This window comes from Centroberyx gerrardi, chromosome 8 (genome assembly GCF_048128805.1).
Source record: "Centroberyx gerrardi isolate f3 chromosome 8, fCenGer3.hap1.cur.20231027, whole genome shotgun sequence".
Taxonomy (NCBI): Eukaryota; Metazoa; Chordata; class Actinopteri; order Beryciformes; family Berycidae; genus Centroberyx; species Centroberyx gerrardi.
Window position 1 is genome coordinate 7,419,634 of NC_136004.1, and position 25,693 is coordinate 7,445,326.

The following is a 25,693-nucleotide window of genomic DNA, read 5'->3' on the forward strand; positions in this document are numbered from 1 at the left end:
TTGTTCAGGCATTACGTTCGGCGAACTTGGGTCCTTGCTCTGTACATTTTGAAACCGTCGCGGTGAGAAGACAGCTAGCAACAGTAGCCAGGGAGAGAGGAGGAGGTAGGCATGACGCTTTAATTTGATAACATTTTTAGCAAAGTCGCCAAAGATGTTGTGATATAAGTTTGCTAATGTGTGCATGAACAAGAAATGTGTGTTATCTTTATCCTACGTATTAATGTGTGCTAACAGGTAGCATGAGTAATTAGCTTCTTACTTAGCTAAGTGGCTAACGTTAGCATGCCTGACAAATTCAGCTGGGGCGAAGTCTATTTTCCGGAATGGATGAGCTAACGTTATGTTGTGAAAACGACTTTCCTTTCTTTCTTGAACCTCCAACAATCAACTATTCATTTAACTGATAAATTGTATAATTTCATGGCATGGGTTTCTTGGGGATGGTCTTGTCCTGCTGCTGGCTTGCCTCATACTTGCCAGTCTAAAGTTGGCCTGCATAAATGGGCTGGTGCCAAAAGAAAGAGTCTTTATCGTGGTCTTTAAATCCACTTTACATGGCCACCAAGCTGTCTTTTTAATTTGTTTTAATATAGAAAAGTTTATTGCAAAATATAAATCGCTAGACAGGCGTTAGCTAGGTTACCGTTACCTTGGACTTGTCATGTCTGCTGTGGGAGAGCATGATGCTACATTCAGGCCCTGTGGGAAAAACCGAAAATGTGAGCTTAGTACTTGAAAATACCATTCACGTCAGCTTTCGGCTTGCAAATACTGTCGGGGAAATCGGAGTTTGGGATAAAATAATACTTGAAATGGATAGACCTCCATTCCCAGACTTGCTGAATCTGACGTCACCAACAAGGAAGTACCTGTTGCCAAGTGTCAGGATTAAGAAAAGGAACAAAATGAACGACTTGTATCATATAACGTTAGTTAAGTTATTTTGTGATCATAAATGTTAATGTTAAAGTACATGTCATGGCAGGGCACAACTCCTCGCTGGATTGTATTGATCATGGTTGACTGTGCAATATTTTGTGTACTGTTAGTTCATATATGTGACATTCTCTCTTGTATGGCGAGAACATCACGTAACATCATCATGTAACATCTACCGAATATAAATGGCCACATTACATAGCGTAGCGTCTAATAGTTCAGGAAGACGTTCTCTCCAGTACGGAAGAGACTGTCACATATCGGGGAGAGGTGTGCTGCAGAAAATGAACTCCGGTGTATCACTGAAGTGTGATAAAGCTGATCAAAAGCGACCAACATCCACAGAAAACTTGACTCTTGGCGTTTGACAGCGCAAACAGGTTAAAACGCTTGTACACTTCCAAGTCGTAGTTGTAGCCGTCAAGTCGTTGGAATAGGATGTTTAACCACAGGACGTGAACGCAGCATGAGCCCTCCCTTGAAACTGAGCATGCGCAGAACGTGTTGTAAACAATGAGACTATTCCAGACCGTCTCCAGCTTTGTGTCTATCCAACAGTTTATCTGTGCAAAAATAACAACGACTTTCCAAAGCTCTGCTTATAAGAAATAAAACATGATCCTCGGTAAGTATGGGGACGCATTTGTTACTAGATGTCATCACGTACAGTTTGATTTTTATCAGCATCATCACCACGAAGACATGTCAAATTTGTTACACCACGAAAACCCCACCACGAATGGCACACTTGGGCGTGACAGCATACGATTATACCGTCTCATTTTGTTAAATATGATTTTTCCCATTTTTGATATTTTGGGAAATCATTAACATTTCGATTGTTATGCGGTATCTCGCGTGCTTTACTCCGTCTCAGCCTAGATTTTGATCTGAGCTGTTTTCCCTCATGCTAGCTGTGCCAGTCGCTCATTCCCATCAGGGCTGCTGTTGCTGACTTGTTGGTTAGCTAGCTAGGTAGCGGTGGCTAGTCCTAAATTCATGTGGTTGTCTCCAATAAGGTACAACACGTTGAATGGGCTCATCGAACTGCTTTAGCGCCTACTTGAATGCTTTAATAGGGATTGACATTTGTGAAAGATTATATGGCTGACCGGCACACATTTATTTAGTGTGCTATTTTTGGCCAACCCACTTGATACTAGAGGGCAAGGCTTTACTTGTCTCTATAACCAGTCAATATTCTATTTATTATTATGTTCTATTTATTATTATTTAAGAAAAATGACAGCATTTAATATCAATGTATGCACAAGCAGCACTGCTAGACTGTTGAGTGACAGTGGGTTCATGCTCATAATCAAGGATGTAGTGCAAGGTAAACCCCACCTAAACTCAGTTTGCCATTTTTTTTATTTTCAGAATAGAGTTTTCATACTAAGTAGTACCAAACTGATGTAAGTTATATGAGTACAGGGTCTTTTAATAGAAAGAGCATAAATGATTGCTTTTCTGAAAATATAAGTGATTTTTGTGAATATTGGTGGTGGTTTACTTTATTATGATCACTGACTGGACGTCATAGTTTACCCTCGTTTTTTTTGTAACCATGACATTCCTGGCCATGATTGCTGAGAAGTGTAATGTGGTGTGTTGTAGGGAGCTGAAGCATGGAGGCGGTTCTGAGCAGGCTGAGGGGGCTGAGCGCCGACGAGCTGCGAGAGGAGTTCGCCAGGGCGGACCTGAAGTGCGGCCCCATCACGGCCACCACCCGGGCCATCTTCGAGAGGAAGCTGGCACGAGTCCTCGCCGGGCCAGAGAGCGCTGCCGCTGGATCCGACAGTAGCTCGACAGCGGGCGCCTCGGGCAGCGCTGACCGGGCCAGACCCATGTCATGTACTTCCTCAGCGGCCACACCCCTGTCCACCGCCACCACCAGCAGCAGCCGCCCCGCTCAGGCTGCCAGCGAGGAGATGGACTTCGGCTATGGCATGGGTCTCAACCCCCCGGAAGAAGAGGAGATCTCAGTGAAGACAAGGACCACCTCCAGCAGCTCTGCGGAGGGCAGTAACTCTCACCATCCCCGAACGGAAACCCCTTCAAAGCCCGCACAAGTGTCCCCAACCTTCTTTTATGGAGTATGTCCGCTGTGGGAGGATGTCTTGGCTAGAAATGGTAAGAGAGACACGGCTTGTCACTTAGTATGATATCGTTACAGATTTGGATGTTACATATTGAGAGTAGGCAGCTGTTTCATCACTATTGAACCTTAGGATTCCTACCCAGGTCAGGAAAGTCAGGAGCAGTATGCAAGATGAAGTTGATAGTTTTCAGGTCTTAAATTTGCTGAAAAAATGTTTGGGAAGTTATGGTAAAATGTTCTGTAGTGGTAGACCTACTGTCATTTCACAAATCTGACATTGATGATATTGATGTTGTGAAGAAAATGTTTAACTCTAGAGGGATGTGGAGTTGAGAGTAACATTGCCTGTCACTATCAGCAACATATTGATCAAATAAAATCTTAAAATCCAGTCAAGAAATACATTTCTGGACAACAATTTTGAAATGGAAAATATCTATGACCCCTCTGAGCACAGTTGTCTGTATTGTGATCCTTTGATAGTTTAATTTTTGGCTTTATGCTGACCCGAGGCCAAAGTCCACTTTAGCAGAGATTATCCTGTTGCTTGTTTGTTTATTCATGATGACTGCTGTGTTGTCCAGTGGTAGTTTGTGTTCTCGTTGAGGGGGACTTGCTGTTGTCATAGTCGGGCATCCACATTCTGTTGAGTGGCTGTAGACATATGTTGCTATTTTTGTCGTGGTAAGCTGCAGGGCAGTAGCAATGCCTGACCTCTCTGGAATAGAACATTGATCTAAATTAATCTTGAGCTACTATAAAAATCAGTGCTGTTAATTTTAATCCTACAGGGCAATTTTAATATTTGGGCAATACTGTCAGGCCATGCTTTTGTAGCAATTGCAAAAGCGGCGGCGATTCTTCCATAGATCCTCATAAAAATGTGACATTATAGATATGACTGGACGGGAACAGAAAAAACTTCAACCACCAATAATAAAAAAAGCTACACAAACATGAACTAGACAATCCTCCATTTAATTAATACAAAAATCAGCTGTCATGCAGAAAAGATGATGTAAACAATGCTGAGTGTCAATGTTTTTGTCTGTGTAGAGAGAGCACATGTTTACGCAGATAAGAAGGAGGCCCTTCAGGTTGTAAAGATGATGAAGGGGGCCCGCTTCAAGGCCTTTGCCAACCGCGAGGACGCTGAGAAGTTTGCCAAGGGGATCTGTGACTATTACCCGTCTCCCAACAAATCCACGCCCTGTGTGTCCCCCGTCAAGCCAGGCCTGGTCATCTGTAAAGGTGAGTAGATAGAACTGCTCTGTGAAGACAGATGTAAATCAATAGGCTCTGTTTTACATCACCTGAAGAATACAGATCGTCCAACTAGGTGTCATCGGGAGGTGACGCACTAGGGGAATTTTTTGGGCAAAGTAGATGCTCCCAGAAACATGCAGCAGGGTCAAAAATGGATTCACATATTCCCTGTCAACAAAATGCTCCCTGTGTAATTAAAGCAACAATGCTAAGACGATACCTTGGGTCATGTTGCACATAAGAGTTTCCCAAACAGTTGCCCTGTGCATCACTGTCATTTGGAAAGACCATTTTTTATGACTTTGTGTTGTAATTGTAATGTGTTTGTTGACTCTTGTTTTTATATGTATTTATGTCTTTCATTGCTTTATAAGGCACTACATAACAAATCTGTCTTTGTTAAAAACAAGGCAACAGTAAACCTGTTGTCCCCCATGAATGATGCAGTCCCCCTCTGGGCCAATCAGTAACAAATATGTCACCTTGTTTTGACCTTTAATTGTAGTGCCCTCATTTGGGCTAATCTGTGTAATTTTTACATTGTCAAAATGTAGCGGTGAAATGAATGAATCCTCCAAGTTTTGTCAAAATCACATTAGTTGTGTCTGAGATATCATGTGACAAATGAAAGGATTAATGAACGGATTAACGAATGAACAAATGAGCTGATGGAGACCAAACTATAATCCCCCCACAATGGAATCAACAGCTTTGGTTTGACTTGAGCAAAAGCACAGTCTGAACAATCTTTTGGAGGTTTTCACAGCAATGCCCACCTTTCATCATCTCCTCCCTGTCCACACCAGACAATATGGAGGTGGACACCATCAACCGGGAGCGAGCCAACAGTTTCAAGAGCCCGCGCACCCAGGACCTGACGGCCAAGCTGAGGAAAGCCGTGGAGAAAGGCGACGAGGTGGCCTTCAGCGAGCTGGTCGGGAGCAACCCGCGCTATCTCATCGGTTCAGGGGACAACCCCACCATAGTGCAGGTCAGGACATGGAGCTCATTTCTGGATCTGCTACTGCGTCTTCTTAGATTAGGTCTTACATTCTAAGATTTTCCGTCAAAATTCACTTTAGATTTCCTTAGAAAGTTGCAGAAACACACCCCAAGTCCTGTACTTAGGATATATCTTTAAACAACAAGTTTTCAGTCATTTCTAGTTAAGCATTGCACAATCATGCTTAGCAACAAAAAACTTAGAAGAAACTTAAGGAGTCATGATCAACTACTTAATGTTAACACAGTCTAGATATGTTTCCATCAAGGAAGCAAGAATATGTTTCCTCCTCGCATATTCATCAAGTAGGACAGAGATTTTCTTCCTCTGTCCAGTTTGGCCTTCTTTTCCTTTGGTTTTCAGATATTGTTGCTGTTGTGGCTTGCTAACTCTAGGCAACCCTTGGCAACTGTATTCATACTGTATTTAAGTTGGACTGTGGCAAACGGTGTAGTATTTTTTTTTTTTACCTAAAGAATAAGTCTGAGATGTTTGTTGCAACTCTCATCCGTAAAATCCTTATCAGATTTTCTTTTTTTTTTGTGTGCAACCAACCACAGGGATTAATGCATACATAACATCATACATGCATAGTCCTCACATACCAAGTGTACCCACAAAAGTACACCAGCATTTTTTGTCCACTCAGCTGTAGTCTAAACGTATAATGCACATTCAACCTAAGCGAAATAAAATCCCTCAGCACACTGCAGAGAACAAACATATCCATATTGTTTATCTCTCCCCCCTTGACCTCACAACCTTCTCCTGTGTGTCTTCTTATTTTTCAGTCTAGCATGCACTATAATTTGATTACTTTCATGCTCTAATGGGGGCAGTTTATTTTATTGTCGCTCCTTGTGAAGATGCAGCATTTCTTTAGCTTGCTGTAGCATTATCATTGTGGGTAAGGAACTTTATTCTCATCTATTTGTGGAGGTGTGTTGTGTGGATGGGACTGAAGTCATTTGTTGATACATCAACAACTTCTCCACATTAGTCCCGACCTTTCAGCTAACCTTAGCAAGGTTGCTGTTGGTAAGATGAGAACAATCTGCTTTACTAAACACAATTGGACTTCATGTCCCTTAACAATTAATTTCATGGTGTCCTTTTTCTTACTCTGCCCATTTATAGTTTCAGAATTTTCATTAGCTGCATTCAGTTGGAAACATGTTGGCTGTGTTTGCCAGCTTTGCCTCTGTGTTTGTAATTTAAATTGGTCCTGAACTCAATTCCAGGCAGTATTATCTCAAAAAGTAGTGCTACATTACTACTACCAACCTTTACAGGTAACCAACCATCATTTTGATGCCCTGCTCTCTTCTAAAAACCAAGTTGGCCAGTAAAATAGTCAAAGCGGTGTTTGAAGTTTGGGATTTGTAGTGCCTAAAGGTTAGCGTTTTTCCCTGTTGACAATAGATTACAGCAGATTATGCCTTGACCCTTACAGTTGTCCCACTGTTTTGTTTGGCCAGGAGGGCTGCCGGTACAACGTAATGCATGTGGCAGCCAAGGAGAACCAGGCGGGCATCGCCCAGCTGCTGCTGGACACCCTGGAGAACCCCGACTTCATGCGCCTCATGTACCCCGACGACCAGGAAGTCATGCTGCAGAAACGCATCCGCTACATTGTAGACCTTTACCTCAACACTCCTGATAAGGCCGTGAGTTCTCTTATCATACCAGCCAAACCAGATTAGATTAGATTTATTTGAGAAATGATCTTCGAATTGGTATTTAGTGCAGTGCTCAGAAGCACAGGGGGAAATCATGGTATGTTCAAGGATGAAAAAACACAGAAAAGTCTGAGGTTTATTTCTGCTCTGTGGGTCAAACATGTGATTACCAAAACCAACAGTGCCCTTGACTGAAAATAAGTAGCTGTGTTCATTGTGTTTGTTTCCCTGTATGCTCCAGGGCTTTGAGACCCCGCTCCACTTCGCCTGTAAGTTTGGGTGTCCAGAAGTGGTCAACGTCCTGTGTTCGCACCCCGACATCGACAAGAACTGCAAGAACAAGTATGACCAAAAGCCTTGTGACGTAAGTATTTTAGTTTTATTTTTAACCCCTATTTACCTCAGCAACTATGCAAGCTGAGTAAGAACACACTGTCATTTACAACATGGCCTGGGGTAGCAGTTGCTTGGGGGGGGATTATGCATAAAATATGCACGCACACACACACATACACACACACACAGACAGAAGCTGCCCAGAACAAACTCAGTCTTGCACTGCTGACCAGTGAAGGACACCTTGACTGTAGTTGCTGAAGGAATTACAGTCTTGTTCACTTGGGATTTGAACCAGTGACCTTTTTATTAGCTTACCTTTCTAACCATTTGGCTGCCATCTCCTTTACCATGTTGAAAGCTAAACTTTGATACATGAACAAATCACTTCCCTGATTGATCCAGCAACAGTTGTATGTAGTCAGCTGAACATGTTTCACTAACTGCTCCTTTCCATAGGTTATTTGTGACAGAAAAAATAAAACTCAAGAAGTGAAGCAGAAGATTTGTGACTATTTGGAAGGTAAGCACACTCCTTGAGTTCCCTTGATACATTAAAGGTTTTGTTCCTATTCTCCCCTGGAACTGTAAGGCGCTGTGGATAAAAGCCACGTCCATCAAATGGTTTACGTTATCTAATGTTTAAAAATGACTGTTCTGCCGCAGACCGCTGCTATATCCCCTTACTGAGAGCAACAGACAACACTTCTCAGCCCATCATCGGTGCTCCCTGGTCACCGGAGCCCTCAGAAAACTTCTGTAATTCGCTGAGCTCGTGGCCTGCAAGAAGCCCCATGGATCCGGTGATGGCCGTCAAAGCCTTCGCCGGCCCGCTCAGCCCCTCTAAAGCAAGTATACCTCATTACCTGTCTGCATTTACTCAAGTCGGTTCAAATTCATCTATTAAGTGTCTTATGGCAAAGCAAAGATTGTCACAAAATGGTATCGAATAGTAAATGACCAGAGAGTGTTATCCTCTCCTGCAGGCGGATGAGTTCCGTCGGGCGTGGAAGACGCCGCCCAGAGACAGAGCGGAGCATTTCCACCACATCCTGAAGTCCGATCCTGACCGCGGGGCAGAGAGGGTGGGCAGGTGAGTCCACGAGAGTTAACTTTTTCTTTTTATACGACTTTTAAAATCCTAACACACTGTGAAATTGGAGAACATTTTCACACTAAACAACAGACCTGAGCAGATTCTTTAGTCTCTATCTCGTACAAACTATGAGATGAACTAGGGATGGGGATATGAGTTTCTGAAGTCCGCTACTGATGTTTTTGAATTGAAGCTGTCAGTAGTATATTTTGTGCCAGAAATCAAAATCTAGTATGCTAAAAAATTCCCCAAAAGTAGTATTAGAGTATTCTGTGTACCCCAAATGTTTCTTTGCAGGGTAGAAAAGCCTCTGAAACAGCATATAACTCACTGGATTTAATAGCTTGACTGTTTATGTTTACAAGCCAACTGATGTTCATTGTGAAATGGTAAAACAAGATGTTGCTTGTAGTACAAGTTGGAATACAGACTGTTCTGTTGCTTGAATACAAATTGCCTCATCAATATCAAAACACAACCAGCGCTTAAATGGTCTTTTTATAATGGTTGCACAGTTCATGCTAAATGCGAAGGTCTAATAAAATACTGCAGGACATAAACTGGCTAATAGGGCTTTCCTGGTGGCTCTGCAGGCTAAGCCATGTACTGAAATACCCCGGGTTTAAACCTGACTCATCCTTTGTTGCATGTCATCCTCTCTCTCATATTTACTTCCAATATCCGACTGTGTGCAGTAGGGTTAGACCAATATATCAGGCTAATATTGGCCTTTTACAAAGTATCAGATATCAGCCAGTAATGTGGTCCACTGCTGATATGATGGAGGTTCCTCCTTGACCACAGCTACATAACAAGTCTGTAAAACTAGCATTGAATTTTGATTTACTTTGTATTCACTAATGTCTTTTGTGAATTAATTCTTCATTTAAAGGCATAAAAATATCCCAGAGTTTCCTCTACCATTGAATAGGTGTGGTGGGTCACCCTGCGTTATGTGTAATAATAAAGTGACGAGTCCCCCTCTGTCTACAGAGACCTGGCTCGTGAGATGGGCCACCCGTGGGCTGAGTACTGGGACTTCCTGGACAGTTTTGTGGATCTGTCGTCAACAGAGGGCCTCCGCAAGTTGGAGGAGTACCTCAACAAGAAAGATTTCAGCCAGCGGGCTCACGAGGAGGCCGGGGAGAACGAGACCAGCAACAGGTTCAGAACCCCCTCTCCAGGTAACCTCATCCTCTCTGTACCAGGGAGTCTGCAGGTCCTGGAAATATAACCTTAATCTTAATGTTTTACATGGCCTATATTGAAAAGCTATATAATCTCCAGCCATAATGGATATATGGTTAAGTAAGTACAAGTAAAGAAAGGTAAAGTACAAGAAAGTCTTTTGTGCATGTTCTCACAAACGTTTCTTCTGTTCTGTCCTTCGGGTGCAGGCAAGCCCAAGAAGTTCTGCAACTCCATCTCTGTGGGCGCCTTCCTGGACGAGGGTGACGACATCAGCCTGGAGGAGATGAAGAACCGGCAGAACGCGGCGCTCACCAGCATCACCTCCTCCGCCAGCTCCAAGGACGTCCTGAAGGGCGCCGTGGGCGGCCGCGAGTTCCACATCCTGCCCATCCCGCTGCACCACCGCGGGGCCGACCTGATCGAGACGGCGGCCGAGCAGGACCTGCTGTGCTGCTGCGACGACGGCCTCCTGTCGCCCGGCGCCGCCTGTAAAAACGGCCTGTGCTCCTCCTCCTCTTCCTCCAGAGACAGGACTCACAACGGGGACAAGGTGTCCCCCCGCGCCTCGCCGTCCTCCTCCTGCCTGCTGTCGCCCATCTCCAACCTCATGGTGGAGTTCGAGCGCATGTCCCTGCAGGAGCCGCTGGACAGCCCCGCCGGCTGCAGGGAGAGGAGGAGCAGCGGGGGGAGCCGGCACAGGGAGGCCCGGGACTCCTACGGCTCCCCCTCGGCCGCGGACCCCAGCTCTGGGCCGGGTCACGCCGGCCAGGACGGCGAGGCGGCGGAGGGGCCGGGCTGGAGAACGGAGGGAGGAGAGGCGGGGGAGAGGCGCGGCAGCGGCAGCTCGGAGGAGTACTTCGAGGCCGAGGAGAGCCTGGAGGCACTGGGCAGGACTAGGGGGTCGGTGTCGGGGGGGCGCACCTTCTGTGCCAGGTCCAAGTCCTGGGACCACGGGGGGAGGGACCTGAGCAGCTCGAGCTCCTCTGGCTCCTATAAGTCCTTGGATAACTCCCACGAGTTCCTACCCAGGACCCCGCCGCGCATTAGAAGAGGACTTTTCATCGAGGGGTGAGTCACATTGGAATTCTCTGCAGAAGGGATAATGCTGTCTTAGCCCTTGTAGCTACTGATTATGTAATAACTTGTCAAAATCAAATGAAATGTTCCTCTAAATGTTCATGTAAGAAACTGCCAGATGATTTGTTAAAATCTTCAGACTGATATTGTGAAAACTTTGTAATAATGGGGCTGGATTGTTGACATTTCAATTAGCAAGCCCAGTTTCTCAAAAGTTTTCAGGCACTGTAGTCTCTCACTCTAGTCTAAGCTAACGAGGTTAACATACTGCAGCATTAGCTGACTACAGCGCTAGTTTTGTGAAGCAAATATAACATACAGCTCATTACAAATGGGTTTGCTCCTCAACATATCATCTAGGCTACATTTGAGACTTTGCCTCTCTATTCAGTTCAGACAGCGCGACTCGAAGGAGCACCAACTCGACCAATGGTCCAATGAATTATGGTCATTGTAGTGCTTGAAGGCATTAGGTCTTTGTTTTTTAAAAACTACATCGATGAAAAAGAAACTTTTAACGACTATTAATTTACCTGGGTGGGCCACCCAAGTATTTCCATTATATGGGAAACACCGAATAGACACTATCAGTCTCTTACATTTTCAACCCATCAAGAGGGGCATTCTATTACATTTTGACAAGGTGTTACATTATCTGACAGTTAATTCATTATCAGTTGCTACAGCTCTGTTTTTAACTTCCCATATTCACAAGCTGCAAGTCTAAAACAGACTGCTAACTAAGAATCTAAACTAAAACCCTCTATCATCCATTATCCTACCCAGGGTTCGTATCCCTTCTTTTTTTCCACTGTCCTCTTCTTTGCTTGGGTAACCTTATTTTTGTGTCTTGTCTTGATTGTGAAGCACTGCTTAAACTTTATTTTTGTGCTATAGAATTTTTTATTTTTTTTTAAAAGTGATGGGTACCTATATGTCTGATATATCTTCCATGTTTTCACAGGGATTCACCAACCAAGTTGGACAGAGAGGTGGTGTTAGCAATAGAAGCCATAGACATCGATCCCCAGAAGTATCCCAGCATTCATAAGTGGAAGAGCACAATGAAGACGTACTCGTCATCGGACATGCAAAGGTTGGTAGGCTTGACTGCCAAAGATATTTTACCATGTTGTTGTTTGTCTCCTGGTTTTGCTGTATGTTTGTCATGATGCTTTCATGGCCTCTTTAAAGAGAGATTTTTCATCTCAATGGCAGATTAAATCAGATTATCAGATTAAAGGCTAAATACTGTAATAAATGATAACTGTGTAGAAAACTTAATTTCAGACAGTTTCAAGGAAATTCAGATCAGAGAATTGTCCCTCCCTCCTTGTTGGAGTCTGATATCATTGGCTACATTTGCATGCGCACAGCGTTCCGGATACTGGCTCTTATCCCAGTTCAGGTCTTGTCTGAAATAAGCTGTTTATATGCAGCTTTAATCTCTCGAATATCCATGTACCCACAAATAAACAGAATTTCTGTCTGTCTGTGTTCCCCCACCAATGATTTAGCTTGCAAATTAAGTTTGTTACAACCACAGGGGAAGATACTGGTTCCCTCATATGACCCCTCAGAGCTTCAGTAGTCCTGACAGCTACCTTTAAATAAATCACTATTGCGATGCCATCTCCCATGCAAACATCCAAGAACATTAAGATCTTTCATGATATAAAGACAATTGATTTTCATCTCCACTCCTGAAGTGAGAGGACCTTGAGTTACGAAGACTTACCGCTGCGTTTGACTGAATAAATACGATGCTCTGTAGAACTGAGCTTTGGGGGTTTTGAAGACTGATGAAGAGTTTTTTGGGGGGGGATTGAAGTTGCAGATAGTGGATATTTTGTGCAAATATTTGATAACTTAAATTTGACCGTTTTCATGCCTAAAATGACAAGTATTCAGTGTTTCCCCAGAATTGTATTCTTGTCAGGGTGGAAAAGCCTCTGAACAGCACTTAGACCATCATGGGACACTAAAACTCTTCACTGAAACCCAGACTAATGAAATAGTTTCAGGTGGGTCAGAGTGAGGCAGGTTTCACTGCAGGTTTTACAGACTGTTCAGTAGAATCCTCCTGCACCACACGGGAATGATTTCTCTGGTCTGATATAAATGTAACAATAATAATAAAAACATATTGAGAAGCTGCGGTCAGGGAGGAACCTCCATTGTTTCCTAAGAGAACAATATTGTCTGATATCTGATTGTTAATAAAAGGCCAATATATCTCTAACCCTAATTCCAGGTGCTCTTTCCAAGGTTCTCTAGTTGGGATAAGAGCTTACCCGGTGGCGAAGTGGCATTTATATGCGCCATACGCTCATAAACATAATATTTAAAGGGGCATTAAGTAATCTATGACTTTTATCAACCTCTAATTAGAGCAAGGAAACGGAAACGTCTAGTGAAGAGGTAATATATCACCATGCTTAATGCTGGAATAATAATACTGCTTAGTTGTTTGCTTTTTTGGCTTGAGAATGTCTTGATTAACAACCCTATCAACCCTTCACAGATATATTATGCTCATTTTGTGCTATGGGCCAGTAAAAACTACTTATAGCACCTTTAAGTATCATAAATATTGAGGTAACAATATTGTGAATGCAAACGTAGCCGCTGACTGACGTCTCCGTGTGCTTCTTCCAGCTGGCCCAGCCCTGCGCTGGTCAAACCCCGACTCAGGATGCAGCATCACACTCCCGGCTCCCCGGTCAGCAGCCTGGCGTCCCCGGCGGCCCGCTTCAGCCCCGCCCGGCACGCCGCCTCGCCGGACTTCAGCCCCGGCCGCTACAGCCCCGCCCACGCTAGCTACATCCAGCGCATCCGCCTCAAGCACTTCAGCGAGCCGCCACTTTAACTAACCCCCTCCCTAACCCCGCCCCCGCCCCCGCCTTCCCCCTCCCCCTCCCGTCTGCCAGTACAGATCCAGCCACACCAGAGCTCAGAACCACATACCTAACAAAAATATGCACAAGCGTCTGGAAGATTTGTATTAATGATGTATGGTACTACTCCTATATATTGCATACAGGAATTCTCATCACGTTGGGTTGTGATGTACACTCAAGACTTTAAAAAAAAGAGAAAAAAAAGAAAAAGGAAAAAAAAGAAGCCGGTTTCCTCGACGATGTACGTACTGTATGGGTGTGGACCATGTTGAATTGACGGTAATGTTATTTGTGGCAAGTGTGAAGCACCTGTATCATAGCCTGAGTCAACTTTTTGGTATAACCATCAATACAAGCCGCACTCCCCGAAAAAGTTAGTTCTTCACTCAAACCTTAGGGTCGAATCCTCAACAGGATTCCGTCACTGAAAATAGATGTTTGTAAAAAAAAAAAAAAAAAAAAAGTAAAAATGTCAATATTTTAATGAATTATTTTTTGTATGTCGGTCAGTAGCACAAAAATTCAATGTTTTTATTAATGGTGTTCAAACCAACTGCCAGTTCCTATGTTTTCCTCAGTTCAGGAATTGCCTTAATTTTCTGAAGTGATGGACCAGTCTTCAGTCCGTTTTGCCACATTCTCTCCGGCTCGTTCAAGAAAGATCCCGAAGCGGCAACCTCACCGGCCGCGGCGGCTACAGACGACGACTGCAAACACGGGAGAGCAACGATAACACTGAGATCTTCCATGTTTTTATTTTTGTTCTTTAATAAATGTGTACATTTTTCCCATCTTGGTCATTTCTCGGTGGTTCCTGGACATGTCTTGACTTTTTCTTTATGCCACTAAAGGCGGCCTTAGACTGTGCAATTTTTTATTTTTTTTTTATTATCTAAAATGTCTTTCAGTCACAAGCATCTCACACTGTGTGAGCATGAATGACAAAACACGCCGACCGGTAACACGATTTAAAAAAAAAAAAAAGTGTCAAGCATCATCTTGTCTGGGCTGAACCTTGTTGAAATTGCCCAGTCTGAGTCCACCTTAAAGCTCAAAGCTAGACTTCATGGATCTCTCATCTTGGTTGGTCCATAATTGGCCGATAGTAAAACTAAAAGTGTACATAACAGGTTCTTGCAGCGCTACAAAGGCAAGTTTAGTAACGTCTAATGGTTGAATGTGAATGTGCAAAAACCTGCTGTAGCCAAATTATCTGGAGACGCCCGTATTTAGAGGTAAATTCACTGCTGTACAAGGAGTTATCAGCTAGAGAAACATTCAAGCCAGTCATTTTAAATACTCAGATTGCCACTCCAAGTTAGTGTGAGAGAAACAAGTGTTCTGAATGTAAATTTCCGTGAACTAAACCTTTATCGGAGAGCACAAACTACTTCATTGAGAGGATTGTATTGTCCTTGTGCTCTCAGGTGACAACAGATCTCATTCTGGTCTCTGAATGTTTATGAATGTGGAACTTTGCAAAAATGCACCTAAATACTTAAAACATGCTTATCGTGCTTTTGGCATTCTGTGCTTTATAAAAAAAAAAAAAAAACTTTCATGGTGAATTATCTCCTTTTCTGTATGTCTAGACCTCATTTGCTTTCAACTAATCAATAAAACTTCACTCCTACCTTGCTGCCAATGTGTCCAATTGCTTTTCTTTATTTAGTCAACTTTACAAATACCTGTTATAAAATACCAGCAAGTTTTAATAATAGTGACAAAAACAAAAGCATTCATAACTTCCTTTTATTGCATATGACTACACAGTACAACACATATGCATCACCCTCACTTACGGGGCATCGTAATACACATATGAAAAGATTGAGCATGATGCGCATTTACAACAGCTATACAAATTAAGAAATAGTTTTTTGGTTTAAAAATCATTCAGTCACTTGTGTAGAAATCCTCAGTTACATTCAGGAGGAGCCTCTATGCAGCTGTCATCACTTCTGCCTTCCGATAGGAGCCGACAGTCACATCTCTCAGTGTGAACCCTGCCTCGCCTGCAGTTTACTCCCTTTACACTGTAGCTGGCAAACTATGGCACGGGAGTGTTCACGACAACGACACCACAAAGAGTTTCTCATTGCATGATGGTAGTTGGTAAAATTACAAAAAAAAACTAAACACCGAAAGTTACTTTCAAGACACTTAAGGAGGAAACTGAGCTTTTGACCCTGCGACCGACGACGGGGCTTCTGAGCGAAGCCTGGAGACCTTCTGGCGGGCGCGTCGGGCCGTCAGGTCCGCGTTAGTTTGTCCGGGGGCATGAATCCCGAGTCCCCCAGAGTCCTGAGGGCCACCCGGCCGCTGGGGCGGATGGTGAGCCACGTGATGCTGCCGTTGTTCAAGCCCATGCGCAGCCAGCCCTCTGCAGGGAACTGCAGAGCCCTGAGACACACAGCAAAGACAAAACAATTAGACCTACTGGGAATGGGCATACCAGTGGACTAGAGCCACCACATGCTTATTAAAGGGGCAAAAACATCTGGCATACTCTCTAAATTATTTTACACATACCACAAAGCACATATCACAAAGCTGTAAACCTCTTATAACTTTGGTTAGAGAGTTAACCACACATAGAAGCAGTGACTCTTCACTTCATATGGCCGAGAAGTGGACTAGGCTGTATGCAGCAGCTTTGTAAGTTTACACTAAACAAGCATTTTCTTTAAATGAGCACATCCATCTCGATGATATGAGCAAGCACAAATTTGATCTGAAACTCTTATGGGAAACAATTACGGCATAGTCCGATACTGAGAACGGTTAACACAACAAGAAGCCAATAGCTCTGCGGCACGTTAAGGCCTCGGGCTCTTGGCCTCGGGCCGCGGTGCGACCACCGAGTCCGCCGGCGACACAAACCTGCAGACAAAATAACGGATGACATTGGCATGACAGACGATGATCTCGTAGCTGTCCTCCTTCTGCTTGGGGTCGGCCCGGTGGATGTAGCGGCGGAAGGCGGCCTCGATGCGGGCTCCGTCTTCGTGGTACTGCTGGAGGACGGTAGAGAGGTTGAGAGCCGCCGTGTCAAGACGAGAGGGAGGGGGGTTTCCTCGTCGGACCCCCCCTTCCCCCCCCCGTCAGCACAGAGTCAATACATGATGCTGCTTTGCATGGCGGGGAATGGGTGAAGAGTTTCGTTCCAAAAATCAGGAGATCAACCGTTAGAAAAAGTTACATCTGCCATTTACAACATGACCAATTTGTTTTTAAAGGGTAGGTAACTTAAGTCCTTGATTGATCTTTGTAGCAACTGAGAATGTAATAACTGTTGGATAATGTAATAACTATTATTACATTAACCGACTGTTAGTACAGCATCAGTTGCCACAACGACATTTTGGAAATAAACTCTTCATATGCTCCATTCCTGTTGCACTGCACTGATGTATTGGCTGTCTGTGGGCTGGTGCCTTCAGGTGTGTGAGCCTAAACAAGCACTTGACAAGACATGTGCGTAGACACCGCATGGGCAGCAGAAAGTTAACTTAGCAAGTACGAGGAAATGTAAATGCGGGAAAGCAGCCCGCTCCAGGTGTAGAGTGGGTGCAGTTTCTCTCACCACAGCGTCGGGCTTCCAGTGAGTGACGGGTGGAACCGGCTCGATAGGCGCGCCCTCTCTCAGCAAATCACAGCTCACCAGCTCCACTCCTACTACGACATGTAGCGGAAGAAAAATGTTCTTCAATGGATGTATGCCAACAGTGGCCGGGCAATATGAATATAAAGCAGAGCACCTAGAATGGCTGCTGTGGGGGATCCCTCTCTGAGTAGCCTTTTCCAAGACTTCTTCCATTTCTTTTCTTAATGAGGTTTTCATGGGAGTTTTTCCTCATCCACAGTTGAGGGTCTAAGGCTGGGGAATGTTTTCATCTACTGTTTTCATAATGTGGGTGTTGTGAAGCCCTTTGAGACTGTAACAGTGATTAGGGGTTATACAAATAAACTTGACTTTTCAAAACTTGGAAAATTGTCAAATTAATACATTAACAATACATTTCCTGACTTGAAAAAACCCTAGTAAGAACCCTGGATGTTGAACACTGCAGCGTTTGTTTCTATCAGCTGACCTGGGAGGTGCTTGCTGATGATGTTTGCCGTCTCTGTGGCCCTGGCCATGGTGGAGTGGACCAGAACGTCATACTTCAGTCCCAGCACTGCCAGGCGCTGGCCTGTCAACTCAGCCTGCTCACGACCTGGGAGGAGGGATGCAACGCTTAATACAGCACACACTGGGTCCATTTACCACAAGGTCTGAACAAAGCGATCAAAAGACCGCTTTGTCAGTTCCAATCACAAGACTGTCTGGGGTAATCTGGGTGGGGAAAGTGAACAAGAGATGCTCTTCCCTCCCTCAGCAGTTACTGTCAGTAACTAAACCCAGCTCATACACTGCAAGACTGTGGTTACACCTGGCTTATATACTTCACAGAAGGTCTGTTCTGAATTGTTGGGGTCCACTGTAGAACTGATTCACATTGCTCGCTACTGCCTCCCATTGTGTATTTTTCTGGGTGAAGATTGTAAGACTAACCAAACCAAACAATAAGCGAACTAGTAATAAAGGACATTTTATTAAAACAAGTACTGCTTGGTGGTCCCCATGTATGCCGAATTTACCAGTGGATCCTAACAGTTCAGAGAAGGTCATAAGGCATGTTCTGCCAGGTATGCGTGCTTGCCAATAAACAAGGCAACATTAAACAAACAGATTTTGCAAAAGAGTTTCACATGATGTTCTCTCCCATACAGAGAGAACGGCACACATTGGGGCTAGTCCCAGGTATGAATATGTATTTGCAATCCTCCATTCCACTGCATCTTCTCCCCAGGCTGCTGCTGTAAATAAAAAATGTGTTACGGGTCAGCTTGCCAGGTGACATAATGGAAGAAACTAGCTAGCCATTGCATAACTGAACCTAATGGTGTGAGGATCCTCTCCTTGTCGCCGTTCCCGCTCAGGTTGTACTGGGAGTGTCTGATGAGGAGAATGTTGCGTGTTGCTTTGGGTTTGCCGTTGTCCTGCTCGGAGCTGGGGTCCTCAGTTGCATTCTCCTTCTTCTTCCCATTAGTCAGTGTGGACGGGTCCCTCCTGAACACAGTAAGACGAGGTGATGAGATTACAGTGGCTTTGTCTCGCATGGTTTAACTCAACACATGGAGATCTAGGTTAACACAACTAAGGTTAATGACATAACATTTAAAACAAGTGACAGTATGGTACTTGGAAGACTCATTCTGTTACCTTTCCTATGGAGAGAACGTTATGTCCAACTCTATTAAAAAATCTGGCAATTTAAAGCTACCTCACTCATCGGCAAAACTGCAGACCTCGTGGAACAAAACGTGTTACCTTTTACAAATCCTTAACGTCCACTGTTCAATTCGGCATACATCCAATACACCAAGCAGCACTTCCTCCAATAAAATGTCAACTTTCAGAACTAGTTCGCCTGTTATTCCAACAATCTCCTTTCACCAAAATACACCAGGTGGATGGTAGCCAACAGGGTGAACCATTTCCAAAACGTCTCAGTTTATTGAAATCAAGTGCTGCTTATTCACGTGGGTTCTAGCGATTCATCCAAGTCATATGTCATCTTCTACTAGGTTTGTACCTTTACCCGTAAGCAAAGCAACATCCATTTGACAGATTTTTGAATGGGGTTTGGCGTCCTGTTTTGTCCATACAAGAGAGAACGGACGGCATCGGGGCTAGGACCACGTTAATATATAGACCGTAGAAAAAGCCTGTGAATTCACTTACTTATCCCAATTGAAGTCCCAGGCGTGTCCACTCGTTACTGGTGTATGGCTGGCAGGTGCCCATGCAGGCTGTGCTGCTTGAACGGCAGTGAACCTTGACCATCGACCGGCTTGCTCTTCGCGCTGCTCACCGAAATATCCACGGGACTCAGCGGCAGCCGCTAAAACTAAGACTGCAGAGCCTCCAGCGAACCCACACACAAGTTTTAGAGTTTTCCTGTACGACATACTGGAACCTGCTGAACTAGGAGGCTAATGCTAGCCAGTTAGCTAACTCTATAACTAGCTAGGTGTTCACTCTCAGAACCAAATGTGTGCTGGCGAATGGTGACGCACAAGAAACGTATGGTTTTCTGCTGCTAAGCGGCGTTTACCTGTTAATCCCAAATCGCCTAGGGGCCGTGAAACGCGCTTTCTAGGGCAAGAATATTTACCAGCGGGCGACTCTTTAATCGGAAGCTAAAAATACACTGTGCAACGCAGAGCTAGCCACTAGTCCTGGAAGTTTACCAATGTTAGCATTTTCCTGGTACAATCATGACGGTGGCCCGTCCAAGCCAAAACTGTTGGCGTTCGCATAAATACCGAAGTGTGCCACTGGATGGCGCTCTAATCCTATGATCCATAATACAGACTACAGTGTAGAGTCGACAACGTTCCGTTCGCTCGTATGAAGACACCGATGTAGCCAAAGTCCATTCAAAAATCCGACAATTTAGCGTGGCCTTGCTTATCGCCTAACATATAATCACAGTAGTTCACGAATTAAAAATGTATCAAAATCGTTAGCGTCTGCTGGTTAATTCGGGCTATAAAGGACCACCAAGCAACACGTTTATTTCAATAAAATCTCAACTTTTAGAATTGGTTCACACTGCTCACTTCCAAACTCCATGGTGTATTTCGGTGGGAGGAACAGGCAAATTAATTATAACAGTTTATTTTTTTTTAATTAAACAAGTGCTGATTGGGGAACTCTTTGCATGCCGAATACAAGAGTGAATCCCAGTGATTTGTAAAAACCCTTTAAGCCAAGCGTGGCGAGGTGTGTACGTTTGTCGACAAGCAAGGCCACGCTAAACTGACAGCCGTTTTAAATGGACTGTGGCCACGCGAGAGAACGCAACGTATCGGGGTTGTAACTACAGAGCAGCTTCCAAAAGACTTAAGGTAATCCTCCAAACTTCGAGAGCCATTTTGCTATTAAATCCGTCGAATGCGGCAACACGGTGATTTAAATCAGTGCACCTTTGCGAGAACTCACAAGAAAAGTATATCGGTTTCTTTTTATGAAAGTGCCGTGTTTGGCTTCGTTTCTTTTATGAGGTGCGGCGGACGAGTGTATCACTGTAGCACCTGGTATTTCGTGAAGACACTCGCAGGGTTTGCAGAGAGGCTCCACCTTTTCAAGCGGTTCAGTGACCTCACCAGTGGGCTGGATTGTAAGGGTGGGATTTCCAGGCTCTCACAGCGCTCTATGTATTTCTGCCTCTCTATCTTTGGATCTATGCGGCTTCAGCGGCAGCAAAGACGGACTGGCTGAACCTCGAATAGCTGTAGAGATATACATTTTTTTGCACACTGGATCTTTTTACACGCGTCTCCAACTGGAATAAATAATTGAGGAATGTGGAAATTACAGAATGCCCAACAGCGCTGGAAAGAGATTTAAACCCACCAAATACATCCCGGTGTCCACAGCTGCCACACTTCTTGTGGGATCGACCACTTTATTCTTCGTTTTCACGTAAGTTTGTGCTGCTTTTTGCTCTTAATTCGCGGTAATATCTGAGGGTTTTTTTAATACAGTGCGAGCCCCGCCGTTCGCAGAGCCTGGAGTGAAATGCAGTGTGAAGTTTGCATGGGAGGATTTGAGTCACTTCGGTTGAATAAGTGATTTTTTTTTTATAGAAGTACACCTACCGTAACGGAGCATCCAGGCGTCTCGCAGTGGTTTGCAATCATTTTGCAAAATCTAACCATATGCTGCCCCACACTTTCATTTCCCACTGTAATATCTGCAAGGCAAACTTCCCCCTAAGCCATGCAAGTTTAACGGCGTTATGATGATCGTGCAGGAGCCGACAGCTTAGGCCGCAGCGATTCACTTTCCACTGAAGAAATGCTGCAGGCGGTTGTTGATACAATTAAAATGGTTACATTGTCCCTGCGGGCGGTAGTCGCTGGTTCCTCTACACTCGCTGTGTTCGGGATGATTACACTGTCACACACAACCCATCAAGGAGCATTACAGTCATCTAGGCCAGGGGCTCCCGAAAGTGGAGTCCCCCAGGGGTCCTTTAGGGGGCCCCCAGCTAAATGAGGAAGAGGTTAATGTCACTGTTGTTTCACTCGCTGGAAGTTAGCGCAGTGAGAGATAGAGTATAAGGATTATTCTGATCATATGTTTCCCTGCACCCACTGTTATCTCCTCCCCTAGAGTATAGGCAGTTATATAATTCTGTACTAAGTCATATGTACCAACAAAAATCCTCTCCTGCCTTTGGAGATTTTTTTTTTAATCAAATGAAGTATGTGGTCTAATGTGCATTTAGTGCTCTTTCATATGAAAAAAGTTTAGGAACCCTTGACACAGGCCAACTGAGCATAGGCCCATCCACTTTCCATTGAAATTGCTGCAGGCAGATATTGATGTATAGTTCAAATGGTTTTCATTGTCCCGACAAGCGGAGGACAGGCTCTTGACATTGGTTCATCTCCACTCACTGTGTTCAGGATGATTATATATTCACACAACCCATCAACAAGCATCAAGATCATCCAGGCCAGGGACTGGTTTGTTTTTTGTTTTTTTTTCATGTCGAGGATCCTCAAATAGAGACCGAAGCACCACCTACACACACACACCTATTGGGGAAAGGTTTTGTCCCAGGCACCCCCATCTGAGGAATGGGGATATTACTGCTGATAGATATCACTTTAATACACAGGTGATACTGTATAGGGAGATAACAGTGGAGGGGGTGTATCTGCAGATAAATTGAAGAATAAACATGTTAGAAATTATTTTTCTCCATGCGGTGTAATGATGAAAACATATGATAAAAACCCATAAGTCCCAGTGGTCCATGGGAATGGGCTGGATGTGCAAATGATGTGTCATGGCATGTTAACAACTGACATGATAAACATTTTCTATTCCTTAATATGTGTCCAATGAATAAGTGTGTTTTCACTGTAATGCCTGCTTACATCACATGGCAGATCCCTTCTCTCAATACACTTACATAACACAATAACACGTTTCAAATCTTGTTTTTTTTTGTGCTGATATATCATCCATTGCTTGTTTACACCACTTTGTACTGGATGTGTGATGCGGTCTGCATTGTCAGTTCTTTACATGGAAGTGTGATTCATCCTTCCTGGGCTGAATCAGGAAAATGACAGAAAATGCCTTCACAGAGTGGCTAAGACTGAAGGAAACATGGTTGTGGGTTGCCCTGGCAGTTCAGATTGTAGCTTCAACAATCCCATAGACACTCCTTGGACTGCCGGCTAGGGCTTTGCATAAACAAATGCTCTGATTTACAAGCCTCCATGTAGTACGAACGCGTCGTGATTTAGTTGTAGTATGAGTTCGTCGTATTTTTTGTTGTTGTTGGGGTTCATGTCAATCTGCGCGTCAGGGTTCCAACCCCTCAGCAGATGGTTGGAGCGTGAGGATTAAGACTTGACTCTGTTGCTCCTTCATTTCCCAGTTAAAGGCCCAGAGGATTGAGCCACGTATAATGGAACCCCCCGGGGAGCGTTACATGTCCAAACTAGGCCATGCCGCCTCATTCTGATCCACATTATGGTCCATTATGGTGAAAACCAGGCACGCTTTGTGTTTGGCTGCTGAGCTCCGCCATGCATTTACATCACATGCTGCACAGCCATTTTATTTCTGATGCTCTTACCTGGAGTGACATGCAAGAAGATTCCTAGATCAGCAACATCGCTTGCAAGTAAATAGTAAGGAGTGCAAAGGTCAAAGTCAAATATTCCAGTATCCCCAGTATATGCATGTACACCAGGTGAAGCAATGAGACCCAGGGACAAAGTGTGTGTGTGTTGTTTTCATGCTTAGTGTGTTACAGTGTGTTAAAGGACTTACTGTTGCCAGCAGGCCACTTGGTGTCATATGGGCCATGGAGGAAGAGACTTGGAGCCAGCGCTGGCACACACACACACACACACACACACCGTGGTCCGTGGTGCTACTGTGTCTGGCTTACTGACGCCTGACAGTTTGTGTTTCCCTCAGAGATAGAATTAGAACACATTAGTCGAGAATTATTTATATCGCCGCAGCAGGACCACGACTCGTCACTATAAAAACTGCCAATAAATTAAGACTTCAGTCACGGTAAGAGCCATGATATTATTAATCCCACCGTATCTGTGTCTATAACGAGATTCCATTATAGCTTAGACATCTCACTGTATCTAGATTACACCCGGCTGTGTTTGGCTGCATTCGCAACACCTTGTTCTACCTTAAAGTAATACTTCAGAGTGGCTCAATCACTGCCAAATGCATAAGATTTGACCTGCTATGGAAACAAAACAAAAAAGCCAGACTGGCCATTATCATTTGCTGTCAAGCCTAATAGCCCATATTTTAAGGGCAGGAATGGTTAGATGTGTGGAAACCATCAATTGATCCTCTAGACAAGCAGTGTGTTCAGCAGTTTTTGCTGAGTGGGGGCAGATTGTAAGAAGAGGTTGTCGGCGGTGGCATTTAGAGGCAGCAGCTCCCCAGGCCGAGAGGAGAGCCGGGCACGAGAGCAGGGCCTGACCGGAATCTAATCTTCAGCTTCCACATCTGTTTCCTCCCTTTCACCGCGGATCCATTGAATTGGACTTAATTCAGATTCCTGCAGAATCCCATTGTTTTGCAGTCCGCTCCAAAGTTTCTTTTTAAAGATTTTTAAAAGCCGTTTCCGATTTTGTTAGCGAAGGGATTGGTAAAATGTGGAGTTGCAGGAAGATGGGAAAGAGAGGGGTCGACTTGCAACCAAGGATTCATAGTCGAACCCCCAGCATCGTACACACTGACTCATCCATTCCCCTTATGAATATTTGATGTAATCTACTTTACATTCAACAGTTGAGATGCCCAGGGCCAGAGGTCCTGGTGCTCCACGCTCACACTTGGTTATCCCAGTGTTATGGCCGAGATTACAGCCCTCCCTAAAGGCTCATCTCCCCCCCCCCCCCTTGACTGCTTTAAACCATTGTGGTAATCTCCCTCATATTAATTGAAGGTCTAAAAGCATAAGTGAATGTTTGTTCATTGATCCTAATCCGCATCTGGCGTGTGATTGCTTACGCTGAGCCGCCGCCGCTGTCTTTTTTTGTCGAGGGGTTCGGTAAACAAGCGCGTGATCATTAATGCCTCGCCGCTCGTATTAGTGTCCATTAGAGCCGCGCTCGCCTCTCTCCTGTGTGACGTTAGCGGCTGTGCGAAGCTCTCTCTCTCTCTGCGTTTGATTGTAGTGAAATGAATTGTCGGTTTAACTTGTGTTGTTTGTGCTCGGCGTGGGAGCCAGACCGCCTTGTTGGCTGCCCGTTTTAAATATCGCCCGCATGACGTCGTGGCTGATTTGGGTTTAGTTTGTTTATTTAAATTTGTTTTTTTTTTGAGGAGTTATCGCCGAGGTTCAGCTGTCATGATGGCAGTTCATTTCTCAAAAGGGGGAAGAGCGCTCAAATTAGGCATTCACACCCTCACACGCTGAGGGGGTGAATTAATATGCCCTATAGTAGTCTATTCAGTAGCTGTACTCATGAAGCAGGGCTTGCTGATGTACAACTACTGACAATGAGCAGGGGACCCAGTTAGTCTGAGCTTTTACATTCAAGTAAGCTTTATGTTCAAGTCACACTGAAATGAAAAATGACTCTTCCCCCTTTTTAGCTCATTCTATCATATCATACATCTGACAATTTATGTCAAAAAATGACAAAAAACCCCGAAGTTTCTTGTATTTTAAATCAAAATCTCATTACTTCCTGGAAAATGGAAAATCTTTAGCAGTGACATCATCATGTACCAGGAGGCGTACATAAAAATTCCAACCAATAAAACAGCACAGATTTTTGAACAGTCCCGCCCCCCAATCCTCCGCCTCTCCCATCAAATAAACCTGCCTTTCTCTCCCCCTAACTGATGTCCCTTTGGTTTAGACTTTTGAATGATCCCTCCTCGCATTATGTCCCGCCCCAATATCAGGTTTCAACAGGAATTGCATCACATTAAGGAAGCAAGATGCTCTCAAAATGTCTTTTCATTGTGATTTTAAG

The 25,693-nt window shown here is 44.3% G+C and overlaps 3 protein-coding genes across 9 annotated transcripts in view; 2 read left to right on the forward strand and 1 right to left on the reverse strand.

Annotated features, from left to right (window-relative positions):
- Window positions 1-62: 62 nt before the first annotated feature.
- ankle2 (ankyrin repeat and LEM domain containing 2) lies at window positions 63-14,382 on the forward strand. 2 transcript variants are annotated; one of them, XM_078285418.1, is made up of 13 exons: window positions 63-105; window positions 2,560-3,075; window positions 4,100-4,294; window positions 5,116-5,300; window positions 6,791-6,979; window positions 7,233-7,355; window positions 7,787-7,850; window positions 7,994-8,175; window positions 8,314-8,420; window positions 9,417-9,607; window positions 9,821-10,682; window positions 11,656-11,787; window positions 13,350-14,382. In XM_078285418.1, the coding sequence occupies exons 2-13, from the start codon at window positions 2,571-2,573 to the stop codon at window positions 13,558-13,560; spliced, it is 2,946 nt and encodes a 981-aa protein (XP_078141544.1). In that variant the 5' UTR covers window positions 63-105; window positions 2,560-2,570; the 3' UTR covers window positions 13,561-14,382. The 2 variants fall into 2 exon arrangements, with proteins under 2 accessions (XP_078141544.1, XP_071758800.2); XM_071902699.2 differs by lacking the exon at window positions 63-105 and adding an exon at window positions 1,495-1,567.
- A 945-nt stretch (window positions 14,383-15,327) lies between these two features.
- On the reverse strand, window positions 15,328-19,915 carry pgam5 (PGAM family member 5, serine/threonine protein phosphatase, mitochondrial). 6 transcript variants are annotated; one of them, XM_071902692.2, is made up of 6 exons: window positions 19,383-19,915; window positions 18,535-18,707; window positions 17,686-17,811; window positions 17,178-17,266; window positions 16,475-16,605; window positions 15,328-15,994 (listed from the first exon to the last, which is right to left on the reverse strand). In XM_071902692.2, exons 1-6 carry the CDS (start codon window positions 19,607-19,609, stop codon window positions 15,844-15,846), a joined length of 897 nt encoding a protein of 298 aa, XP_071758793.1. In that variant the 5' UTR covers window positions 19,610-19,915; the 3' UTR covers window positions 15,328-15,843. The 6 variants fall into 6 exon arrangements, with proteins under 6 accessions (XP_071758793.1, XP_071758792.1, XP_071758791.1 ...); XM_071902691.2 differs by having other exon boundaries at window positions 16,475-16,608; XM_071902690.2 differs by having other exon boundaries at window positions 17,178-17,269.
- Window positions 19,916-21,005: 1,090 nt separating this feature from the next.
- zdhhc8b (zDHHC palmitoyltransferase 8b) overlaps window positions 21,006-25,693 on the forward strand; it is a 68,818-nt gene continuing 64,130 nt past the window's right edge. Inside the window, exon 1 of the mRNA XM_071902688.2 lies at window positions 21,006-21,128. Coding sequence (XP_071758789.1) covers window positions 21,025-21,128 — 104 coding nt within the window. The 5' untranslated portion in view covers window positions 21,006-21,024. The remainder of the gene's footprint in view (window positions 21,129-25,693) is intronic.